The 13,026-nt window shown below is 25.6% G+C and overlaps 1 protein-coding gene across 1 annotated transcript in view; it reads right to left on the reverse strand.

Moving 5' to 3' along the window:
* Window positions 1–386: 386 nt before the first annotated feature.
* Window positions 387–13,026, reverse strand: part of LOC117170863 (ubiquitin carboxyl-terminal hydrolase 22) — a 28,259-nt gene continuing 15,619 nt past the window's right edge. The window contains exons 5-7 of the mRNA XM_033357906.1: window positions 9,999–10,413; window positions 5,304–5,867; window positions 387–1,943 (exon numbers count right to left, since the gene is read on the reverse strand). Coding sequence (XP_033213797.1) covers window positions 1,886–1,943; window positions 5,304–5,867; window positions 9,999–10,413 — 1,037 coding nt within the window. The 3' untranslated portion in view covers window positions 387–1,885. The remainder of the gene's footprint in view (window positions 1,944–5,303; window positions 5,868–9,998; window positions 10,414–13,026) is intronic.

Genomic DNA, 13,026 nt, shown 5'->3' on the forward strand with positions numbered 1-13,026 from the left:
CGATTCAATTTTTGATGAAAAATTTACTTTCTTTTGTTGAAAATCAACTATTCTCAGAAATTCTTGTAATTTGATCAAAATTAGTTAATTTTTTTAACTGCAAATTTAACTGTTTCATCTTTAGTTAAATGTTCATTAATTTTTTTCAACTATAAATCTAACTAATTTTAACCTGTGTTGAAAAAAAATCTTAAAATCCCTCAAATTATTTAAAAGCATTGACTTACCTATTTTTGTGAAAAATCTTCTTATTTTCCTGATTTAAAATTATTTTGGCTTCTGAAGTTTCTTATCGATACAGCTGAAAAACCGTTTGTTTAAAAAAAATATATATTTTTTATTTATTCTAAAATAATTCAGGGATGCATAATTCGATTAAATAAATGTTTATTTTACGGTAGGTATATTTTGTCAGCCTTTTTATAAAATATTACAATCATCATTGTTCTACCCGTTTCATCGGTCTTCAGGAATCAATTATTTCGTATACAGAGTAGTAATACCATGAATACGTTTTTTTTTTTCGTTTTTTTTTCGCTCAGCAAACGAATTTTAGCAAAAGTTGTTTCTGCCTCACAATAATCACGCAGATACAATACAGAGAAAAAAAAACAAAAAAATATATATATATGTACATAATATATGTAAATTATTCACGTAGAGTCCATATCGTCTACTTTCAAAATAGCGTACATGATCTGATCACCGTTATACTTTCACTCAAGCGAGCAATTTATCAATTTATCACTTTATGTTTCGAGTAAATATGATTCTCCTTAATAATTATTGATGCCGCAGCAGCAAAATTCGCTTCTGCTCAAATCGCTCCAACTGTAAATCTAGTCAGCTTTAAAAAAACATCTCTTATGTCATCCAGCTACAGGATCATTCGCCTGTAAATAAAAAATTCCGTTCGGCACACAAGCTACAATTTGTGCCGCATCGATTATTTGTCGTGACTTTCGATAATAATTCTCCACAGAAAAACCGCAAATCAACACGAGATTAAAACAAATGTACAAATTTTAAAAAGAGATCCAGCGCCTGCTGGGTAGCAGCTACAACAGCGCCGCCAATTTCGAACTACTAGGAAGAAATTTCAATAGCAGATGGCGCTCGAGTCAAAAATACCGTCGTCCTAGAAGCCGCATGAAACAGTAATGCGACAATAATGTGAAATTCAAACATTGATTTATCATCGACAGTGTGAGGTAATTGTGGAATTAATTCACCCGATTTAAAAAAAAAACTCGCGCCCGTCAATGATTCGTCGACAAAATAAATTACGTATTCTCGACATGAAAAATATATATTCGCACATAATCGACAATGTACAAAAGTTGCAAATCGGTAAGTTAAAAAAATTGAGCTAATCTTAAAACTAGACTTAGTGAGACACGGTAGGAAACGAACAACGCGGACAAAGTCAGTCACTAACCAAAAGAAGAAACGTCTCTTCTTCTTTTTGTCTTCTACTTCATTCCCTTCCAAATAAAAAAAAAAGACGAACATAAACATTAATTAAATAAATGATCCACTCTTGTTTTGTCATCTGGCTTTTCGTAAAAGAATCGACGCTAATATAGCGTTTCTCGATTTAATCTGACTATTCTCGTCTCCAGGGGCTTATTATTTTTTCACTCACTCATTCCCTCTTTTTTTTTTGTCTTTCACACAATCAATCATCATACCACAATCATGAAATCAGACTCAGTCAATCACGCAACTACTATCTTTGATATCGGCATTCTTTGGCCATTGGCAAAACAAACTCCTCGCACGAGAATTTACAATTAATCAGGCCTTGGCTTCGAACATCGAAAATCGAACACCGAACAACCACTCAAGTTATATTGAAGTACACAATAAATTAATTACATCAGACTTAAGATTTACTATTTTGTCCGTACTCGAGGATTTGTTTGTGATAGAAAAGCAGATACCTGAAAAAAAAAAACAGAGAAAAAACACCATTTTAATGTAATCTACTCTCAGTATTTGCCATTTTTTTTTTTTTTTTAATTGAGTATTCTAACATTATGTCATACTCGGTCGGTAAAGTCGAATTCTATAAGGTGTCTTACCACTTGGTGGACTACAAAGCATTCATTATAGATAGAGTTCTTAAATTCCCGAGAATTTAAATTCAGGTTATATAACCGAGAATATGACAGAATTTAGAAGAATAAAAAAGAATTTAGGAATTTATGATTTTTAACAATATTTTTATTGTTCAGGCTATATCAGCGGTCGAATATAAATTATTTTCTAGCTCAGACATATTCAGGAATTACAGTCTTTTATACACAAATTTAAAATTTTCAAATAAATTCATTTATTTCAAACAAACAAAAAAAGTTTTCTCAACTTTAAAAGATAACTTTTTAACAAAATACTGGAATTTTCAACAAAATAATTGAGTTTTTAACATAATAGTTGAATATTCAACCTAACAAGACAAATTTCCAACGAAAAAGTGTCATTGTTTATATTTTAGTAAAAAAAGAATAAAATAATGAATTTAAACTTCATAAATAAAATTTAATTAAAAATTTTTATTAGAAAATGATATGACTGTTCAAAAAAAAATTAATTTTACACGAATCTCATGCATTTTCACGAGAAAAAAATTCAAACTAAAAAATCATATTTTTTTACAAACAAAAAAAAACGCGAATTCTTAACTAAAAAGTATCAATCTTAACAAATGGAAAAGTTCCATTTTCTGTTAAAAAAATGAATTCTAAACACCAACAAAAAGAAGTATTTTCCACTAAACAGTTAAATATTTAATCAAGCATAAGCCTTCAATAAAAAAAATTTCACAATGTAGTTTAACTTTGATCAAAGTAGTTAAATTCTCGATTAAAAAAAGATAAATTTATAACAAGATAATTAAACTTTTAACCAACGAGATAACTTTTCAACTTAAAATATAAATCTTTAACAAAATAAGTGATTTCTTAACTAAGCGATTCAAATAAATGTTTAAAACAAATTAGTTGAATTATCAAGAAAAGAAGAACGATTTTAAACCAAAAAGTTGCATTTGCATACAAAAAATGAAATTTCTTCTATAGCATATAATGTTTTAAATCAAAAAGATAAATTATCAAAAAAAAATAGTTGAATTTTCTGTTGAAAAAGATTTTAGTCGAGTTTTCACGATCAAACTATGAATTTTTTAACAAAAATTAATATTCTACAAAAAAATTGAATTTTTAATTCAAAAAGACGAATTTTTAACCAAAAAGGATGAGTTTTTAACAAAATTGTTGAATTCTCTAGCAAATAGTTGCATTTTTATTTAAAAAAATATATGACATTTATCTTTAAGCAGAAGAATTTTTTGATCATAAAAAAGTTGAGTTTTCATGCAAAAAAATTTCAGTTAACTCAGTAACATCAAAAATTGAATTTTTGTAACAAAAAAATAAGTTTCTACGAAAAAATTGAATTTTCCATCCAAAAAGATGAATTTTTAACAAAATAGTTAAATTCTCTACCAAATAGTTGCATTTTTATCCGAAAAATATCAATTTTGTACCAAAACAGATGAATTTGAAATAAAAAACCATTTTTTTTATTTGCACAAAATTGAAAATTCCCTGTTCAAATTCATAATTTAAATTTTTTTCGAAAATATGCCATCTCAACTTGGAATTAGAATTCATTCTTTAAAAAAATTCCCTGTTCCAGCTGAGAATTTATTTAAATTTGAAAATTCTCGGTTCCAAGTCAAAATTATTATTCCTTTGGATAAATACAAGTTTCAATTCAGAATTAGTTAAAGTTTAAAAATTTCCCTGCTCCAACTCAAAATTTCAATTCTTTAGAAAAAGTTCCTGTTCTAATTCAGAATTTTTTCTTTTTTTCGAAAATTTCCAGTAATAGCTCGAAATTGGTTAAAATTTGAAAAGTCTCGGTTCTAAGTCCGAATTATTATTCTTCTGGATAAATTTCAGTTTCAACAATAAATTTGTAAGTCTTTATAAATCTTTTTAAATATTCTCTTAAAATTAGTTTTTAAAAATAAAAAATTATTTTCAATTTTCCCAGAAAGTTGTTTTTCTTCTTCTGATCAAAATTCAATAATTTGGGTTTTTTTATTGTTTAATGTTGAATATTCAATTTATAATATTACTGATTTTAAATGAACAGTCAGATTGTATAAATATTAAGAAACTGTTCTATTTCCTAATCGAAAATTTTCAAATTGCATGGTTTACAAATGGAGTATTTTAGACTGGAATAATATTTCGAAATTAAATAAAAGCCTTGGATTATAAATATATTATTTTGAAGTTATTTAAAAATTGAAAATAGTTTAGAAAGTTTCAATAGAGAGGTTACATTTGTTTAACTAATGAGATTTTCCAATTAAAACAGTTTAATTTTTAACGTTAAAATCTGGACATTCTGCAAAATTCATTTGCAAAATCACTAATTAATTTATATTCACAGTTATTCACAACTGAATTATAACGCTTAAAAATAAAAATCTAAAATGAAGAATTTCTAAAGTGAACGATTTTCGAAATAAGCATTCCAAATTGAATGGCATCATAATTGAAAAATATCCAAATTTAACTAATTAGTTTAAAAAACGGTTGAAATCAAAGTTGGAAGGATTTTTCTTTTCTCAAAATTTGCAAAAAATCCCCAGCAGCTGCTGAAAGTGGAGGTAAAAAAATCGTGGGGTGTCAAACACCCAGTGTGCACTTTGTGAGTAGAAAAGTAATTTTGGAGCCATTTCAAAAAAAAATTTTATTGATTTTTGTTTACTTTCTAACGTAAGTAGACCATATGAAGTGAAATAATTTTTTTTTTCTCGATTACTTCATACTTTTTTCTCCGTAGATGGCTTTTAACTTACGTCAGCGCGTCATACTTTTTTGAAAGCAACCATGTTGCAATATTTTTTTTATGAAAGTACACTAATTCAAAAGTACAGTCACAAATTTTCAGGTTAAAATATTTAAAATTGCGTGCATTATACATTTTTAAGTAAAAAAACAACAACATTTTTTCACTTTTTTCAATAATTTTGTTAACAAACTTAAAATAAATAAATGGCCATAAAATGAACTCTACCTTATAAAAGATACCTTAAACTATACCGGATAATTTTATCGTGGCAAAATATTCAATAGGGGTTAAACAATACATGATTAAATACGTTGGGGTGTTAAACACCCACGATGGACTTTACCGTGATTTTTACCATGTATGCACTTTGAGGGTTGAATTAACTTAAATTAATTAAATAAATAAATAAAAGAAAAAAGAAAAGCCATCCTCACCCTTCGCTGTTGAGAACATCCGTGAGTCGTGCCCTCGTGATTAAATGATCGTCGCACTTGAACCACTGATCTCTCTGCTGTCTGATGAAAGCCGTGTAATGTCCCGTCTCGAGAGATCCTTCATGATTAATGACCGCAAAGAGGGAATACCTGTTGTCGCTGAAGGCCGGATCCTCGCCATTTTTCGGCAGATTCTCCAGCGAACTGTTGTTGTTTCCGTTTCGTCGGTGCGACATGAACGGCGTCATGTTGAGCTGTTCCGGAAACGAGATGAAGGTCGAGATCTTCTTGTCCTGGATACTCGAGTGCTCGAACCTCTTCAGATGGAAACTTGCCACAATTGGCAACTGCTTCATCGTCAATTGCTTCGTGCTCTCCTGATATGTCTGGCAATTGCTGCACTTGATTTTCGCAGTTGAGCCCAAATGCTCGGCGCGGGTGAACCGCTCCAAGCAATCGAGCAGAGACGTCGGAGGACCTGAACTGTCATTTATTGAACTGCCTGCCGCTGGACCCAGGTCCAGCGATATGTCCCAAAAAGGATCTATTGTTGTCGAAACACCACTGAAAAGACAGCAACATTTTCAGAGTGTTCTCAAATTCCCGAGACTTGATGCCGAGCAAAATGCTCTCGAGAATATGCGCAGCATTTAAACTCGAACGGAGCATTCAAGAGAATTTAACGCATTTATTTTGGAAAACTCTCATGAGCATGATACTATGCTCGAAAAGAAAAAAATAAATAAATATCTCAATATCAGGCCGAAAACTATAATTTAAAATGGATCCTACACTTGAAATTACAGAACCTATCGAGGGCGAAATATGTTATTTTTTCAGAAGAAATTAGGCAATACGTATTTTTATGCTTTGCAAACAGAATATTTTCTACGAAATTATGCGTATTTGAAGTTTGTGCTTTGTTTTACAAAAATCCCAATTTTTTTTTCTTTAAACCTCTATAACTTTCGGTCTAATATAGTGATTTTTTCGAGCAGAGTATCATGCTCATTAGAATTTCTTCAAGCACACAAACTCTTTAGAACACTACCTATGAGCATGAAAAAAGTATCCTTTGAGCCCTACATTTTATCCCATATGGACTGTGAGACCAGAATAAAATTTTTAGTGTTCTAAAGAGTTTAAGTGATCGGAGCAATTATCATGAGCATGATACTATGCTCGAGAATATGCTCGACCCTTATATACTTTGAGAATTTAATGGGCATTTATAAGCAATTTGAATTAGGATTTAAAAAGACGTATTTTCCATTTTTCTTATTAATAATTAGATTATTTAAATTTCGCGGGAAAATGTAGCGCTTCAAAATGGTAAGGGCGCTTAATTTAAATAAAAAACAAATAAAAGTAATAGAAAACATTTTATTCGCATTATATCATAAACATTCTAAGAACTTTCTAAATGAGTTTTCAAATCAAAAAGACAAATTTTGAAACGAAGAAATCAATTTTTATCTAAACTGATGAATATTAATACGCATTCAACCAAAATATGAATATTTAACGAAATATTTAGTTGAATTTTCTACTAAAAGACTAATTTTCAACAAAATAATAGGGTTTTTTCATCCGAAAAAATGATTTTTTTAACAAAAATAGAATAATTAAATTTTTAGTTACAACAATTAATAAAAAAATATGAATTCTCAACAAAATAATTCACTTTTAAACCCAATAGATGAACTTTCTACCAAAAAAGATACAGTTACAATAAAATATATTAATTTACAAATAAAAATGATAAATTTACAAACCTAAACCAGAATTGTTCTTTTTTCAGTCAGAAAAGTAAATTTTAAACAAACGAAACACGAGTTTTAAACGAAATTAATTAATTTTCAACTAAAAATATAAATTTTCAACCAAAAATATGAATTTTCTTTAAACAACAAAATTAAACTAAACATTTTTTGTCACCCGAAGAAATGAATTATTAACGAAAAAGAGAATATGTACATTTTCGACAAAACATAACATTTTTGAACTAAATTTCAAATCTTCAACTAAAAAAAAATCCATTTTTAACAAAATACATGTCTTTTCAACTAAATAGATCAATTTCCAACCACAAATAAAATACTTAAATTTCCAGTTAGTAAAATAAATTTTCAACAAAAAAAAAACAAACAAATTTTCAGCAAAATAGTTCAATTTTCAACCACAAAAATTAATTTTAACAAAAAAAAATTAATTTTATGTAAGAGAAAACTAATTTTCAACAAAAAAGAAACGAATTTTCAACCAAAGAAATTAATTTTTAATCACAGCGATGAATTTTCAACCAAAAATATGCATTTTTTGAAACTTTTCCTTAGAAAATGGAATATTTAAAGTGAATTTGCAACTAAAATGATAAATCTTTCAACTAAAGAAAAATTTATTTTTTAACCAAATACATGAATTTTCAACTAAAAAGATCAATTTTCTACAAAAAATTAAAAAAACACGAATTTTCAACAAAATAGTTAGTTATTGTTATAGTTTCACCTAAAATAGATCAATTGTTAAATAAAATGAGATTAATTAAATTTTCAGTAAAAAACTTAATTTTCAATAAAATCAATGTAAATTTTCAACGAGTTAGTTTAATTTTCAATGACAAAGATTAAATTTTTATAAAAAATGATGAATTTTCCACAGAAAATGGAAGTTACATTTTTCGTTAAAAAAATTAATTCTAAATAATAAAAAACTAATTCTCAACCAAAAAGATCAATTTTCAACCAAAAAAATTAATTTAATACCAAAAAAGACGAACTTTTAATAAAATTCAAGAGTCCTCAACCAAGAAGTTGAATTTTCTACTAAAAAAAGATTAATTTTTTAATAAAAAGACTAATTTATTCTCAAAAAGATGACCTTTCAATAAAATTCTATAAATGTCAACCAACGCGTTGAATTTTCAACTAGGAAAGATTGATTTTTAAACAAAAAGATGATTTTTTAACAAAACTCAAGAATTCTTAATCAAAAAGTTGAATTTGCAACTAAACTAACTAACAAAAAAATTAATTCATTGAAAAAAGAGGAGTTTTCAATAAAATTACAAAATTCTCAACCAAGAAGTTGAATTTTCAACTAAAAAAGATAAATTTTTGAACAAAAAGATTAATTTACTACCAAAAAATATGAATTTTAAATAAAATTAAGGAAATTATCAACCAAAAAGTTGAATTTTCAACTGAAAAAGATGCATTTTCAAACAAAAAAATTGTCAACCAAAAAATACGATTTTTCAATCAAATTCTAGAAATGACAACCAACGCGTTGAATTTTCAACAAAAAAAGATGAAGTTAAATTTTTACTAAAAAAATTTAATATTTAAATTTTCAGTCCGAAAATTGAAGACAAATTTTTAGGTTAAGAATTAAATAGTTCAATTTTTAGTTTTAAAAATGGAATAATTAAATTTTTGATTTACAAAATTGAATAATTAAATTTTTAGTCAAAAAAATTAAATACCTAAATTTTTAGTCCAAAAATTAAAGTCAAATTTTTAGCTTAAGAATTAAATAGTTCAATTTTTAGTTTAAAAAATGGAATAATTAAATTTTTGATTTACATAATTGAATAATTTAATTTTTTGTTAAAAAAATTAAAGATGGAAATTTTTAGTCCAAAAATTGAAGTCAATTTTTTAATTTAAGAATTAAATAGTTTTAAAAAATTGAATCTTTAAATTTTTAGTTTAAAAAGTCGAAGTTAAATTTTTATTTAAAAAATTGTATTATCAAATTTTTAGTTTAAAAAATTGAATAATTAAATTTTTAGTTGATAAAATTGAATAATTAAATTTTTAGTGAAAAAAATCAAAGTTAAATTTTTACTAAACAAATTGAATATTTAAATTTTCAGTCCAAAAATTGAAGTCAAATTTTTAGTTTAAAAAATTGAATAATTAAATTTTTAGCTACAAAAATTAAATAGTTAAATTTTTAGTTGATAAAATTGAATAATTAAATTTTTAGTTAAAAAAATCAAAGTTAAATTTTTACTAAACAAATTGAATATTTAAATTTTCAGTCCAAAAATTGAAGTCAAATTTTTAGTTTAAAAAATTGAATAATTAAATTTTCAGCTACAAAAATTAAATAGTTAAATTTTTGGTTGAAAAAATTGAATAATTAAATTTTGAGTTAAAAAATTAAATAGTCAAATTTTTAGTTTAAAAAATTGAATCGTTAAATTTTTAGTTTAAAAAATCGAAGTTAAATTTTTACTAAAAAAATTTAATATTTAAATTTTCAGTCCGAAAATTGAAGACAAAATTTTTAGCTTAAGAATTAAATAGTTACATTTTTAGTTAAAAAAATGGAATAATTAAATTTTTAGTCAAAAAAATTAAATACCTAAATTTTTAGTTTAAAAAATTGAATAATTAAATTTTTAGTTAAAAAAATCAAAGTTAAATTTTTACTAAACAAATTGAATATTTAAATTTTCAGTCCAAAAATTGAAGTCAAATTTTTAGTTTAAAAAATTGAATAATTAAATTTTCAGCTACAAAAATTAAATAGTTAAATTTTTGGTTGAATTAGAACGGTTTCATTATCTTTTCATTTTAATGATAAAATTTACTAAAAGATTTGCACAATTAAAGTTTTTTTTTCGGTTGTTTTTTGTTGTTGTTGTTGTTGTTGCTTTTTCCTTCTGCGAATAAATTTTGCACTTACTTGCAAGCTTGACAGACGACATCGCTCTGCAATCCCCCGGTGAAAATTTGATCGATAATGCAGTTGCAGTGATGAGGATTGTCCTTGACGAGGATGGGAGCAGCTTCGCAGTGCCGATGGAGAACGTCGAGGGTGGCGATAAAAAACTCGTGAGCGTCCTGCTGCTCGTAGCCGGCCAAGTGTCGTGCATGCGTCCAGATCAGGTGGAGGAGTTTGTGCAGAGTCAGAGGGGCCTTGCTGCCCGAGTAAAATTCTTGAAAAAGCTGCGCCACTTCGCAGACCAAACAGCGACTTGGCTGCGGACAGTGGTGACGATCAGCAAGAAAATAATCCCGCAATAATGGCGTGTGAATCAACGCCTGAACTATGCAGTTCATAAAACACGTACTTCCTAGATTTATCAGTCCCCTTAAACCTGCAATCAAACATTTTCACTTTTTTTCCGTTTCTCCATTTTTCTACTTTTTCAGGGTTGGAATTTTTTTCCCCCCGCCCGGTTCACAAACATTTTTCACGGTCAGGAAAATTTAAAAAATGAAACTCTATTCTAAACATTTTTTCCATTTAAAATTAATCAACAAAAAATTAAAGCATTCACAGTCATCACAGTGACTATTGTCGTCAAAAATGGTGAATGGGTGACATTTTTTTTTTTTTCTAAAATAGGTGACAAGTTGGTGATAAACAAATGTGATGCCCCGAAGTTTTTTTTTCTTTGATTAAAACGGTTACCCTGAAAATGGAGTACTTACATTTCCAGTGAGAACTAATTTTCAATTTTAAAAAAATAAATAAAAACGATTTTTTTACACAACCATTAAAAATCAAATTAAAGTAATTTAATAATAAATTTTTTTTTTAATTAAAAGAAAGGTGAAAATGCAATATTTTTAATTAATGTGTTAAGAATTTAAAGCATTATAATTATACTAATATATTATACATATATTAGCCATTTTTGTTTATAACATAGTTAAATCCGTTACCAAATTGTTGATTTTTCAAACAAAAAGAGATGAATAGTCTGCATTTTTAAACCATAAAAGTTCAATTTTTAACCAAAAAAGTTAAGCAGATGAATTTCTACTGAGAAAAATTAATTTTCCAATAAAACAACAACTGTAAAAATGAATTTTCTTCAAAAAAGTTGAATTTTTTACCAAAAATTTTTTATTTTAACTAAATTTCTACGAAAATGTTGAATTTTCAAGCCAAAAAGCCTAATTCTCGAACCAACAATTTAATTTTAAAAACAAGAACATAAAATAAGAACAAAAAAGTTAATTTACAATTGACCAGTTGAATTTTTTAACAAAATATTTAAATTTGTAGTTAAAAAAAAACTTGTTTACAACAAAAAGAATTTTTAATTGAATTTTTTAACAAAGAAAACGAACTTTCAACTAAAATTATGAATCTTCAACGAAAAAAAAAAATCAAATTTAAACAAATTCGTTCAAATTTCAACCAAGGAGTGAAATTTTTAATAAATAATTTTTTTGGTTTAAAATTCTACTTTTTCGTTACAAATTCTACTATTTAGTTAAAGATTTAACTATTTTATTGAAAACTAAAGTCTTTTGTTAAAAAGTAATCGTTTCTGGACGAAAAATTATATTGTTTGGCAGAAAATTCATTTTTTTTATTATTTAAAACTCTTTTTTTTTTTGTTGAACATTCATCTTTTTTGATTAAAAATTAATTCTTTTTATTTGAAAAGTCTATTATTCTATTTTTGTTTAATACATAATCTTTTTACTTAAAAAACATACTTTTGCGAAAATTCAACGATTTCTTTTTAAAGTTACCTCTTTTTTATTTAAAATTAACCTCTCGGGTAAAAAATCTATTTCGATTGAAAGTTAGTTCTTTTCATCAAAAACAAAAAAAAAAGTATTATATTTCTTTTTCAGAATTAAACTTTTTTGTTGAAAAGTCATATTTTTTTGTCGAAAATTTATACTTTTTGGATTGAAAATTCTCTTTTACTTTAAAAATCGTCTTTTTAGGTGGAAAATTCAACTATTGGCTCAAAAAATATCACCTATTGACTAAAAATTGTTTGGTTTAGAAGTCGTCTTCTTTGGTTCAATTTTTTTTTTTAAATTCGGAGGATTTTCCAAAAATTGTAGGAAAAAATCGATTAATTAAAAAATATATTTAGATTTTCTGAAAAAATATATTAACACACTTCGTTTAAATTACTTGAAATCATTTCAAGCTTTTAATTAATTTTGAATCTTTGGAAAACTTCTAGATATTTCTTAAAATTACTCATATTTTTTCTATCAAAAATAAGTGTTCAATTGTCATTTATATGTGCAGATTTAACAATTTCACTAAAAAATTAAACATTTCATAAATAAAACATTTGAATAATTTAGACTTTAACAATATTTTAAATTTAATAAAAAATTTTAATTACGACTAAATTATTATGGAGTTATTTTTAAGTATAAAATAGTTTATAAAGTTTCAAATGCACAATAAGATTTGTAATGGCTAGAGAAATTAATAGAAATAATATGTGTGTTAATAAATTTATTTATTAAATTTAATATAAAAGATAACATAAGGAAAGGCCTAAAATCTTGAAATAAAAATATTTTATTAATAAATCATTAAAATTTTTATTTTAAAATAAAATTATCGGAATAAATAATAATAATATCAATTCTTATTAAGATTTTCGAATTAAAACAGTTACAATCTGGAAATTTTCAAATCTTGAACGGATCTAGAATTGTTTTATCTAATCAATTATTATTCATATTTATGAACGAATAATAAATAAATATTTTTCATTAAGATTCATTTTTTTAATGTATATTTTGGGGTTGAAAATTCAAAAATTGGGTGAAAAATTAAAAAATGTGTTTTTATTTGTTAAAATTTTATTTTTCTAACTATAAATTTAACTATTCTACTTGTGGATGAAAATTTAACTTTCTTAGTTGAAAATTCCTATATTCTTTAGAAAAATTGGTCTTTTTTGGTAGAAAATTCGTCTATTTTGTAGAGGATTCAA

The sequence above is a fragment of the Belonocnema kinseyi genome, chromosome 4 (assembly GCF_010883055.1).
Source record: "Belonocnema kinseyi isolate 2016_QV_RU_SX_M_011 chromosome 4, B_treatae_v1, whole genome shotgun sequence".
Lineage (NCBI taxonomy): Eukaryota > Metazoa > Arthropoda > Insecta > Hymenoptera > Cynipidae > Belonocnema > Belonocnema kinseyi.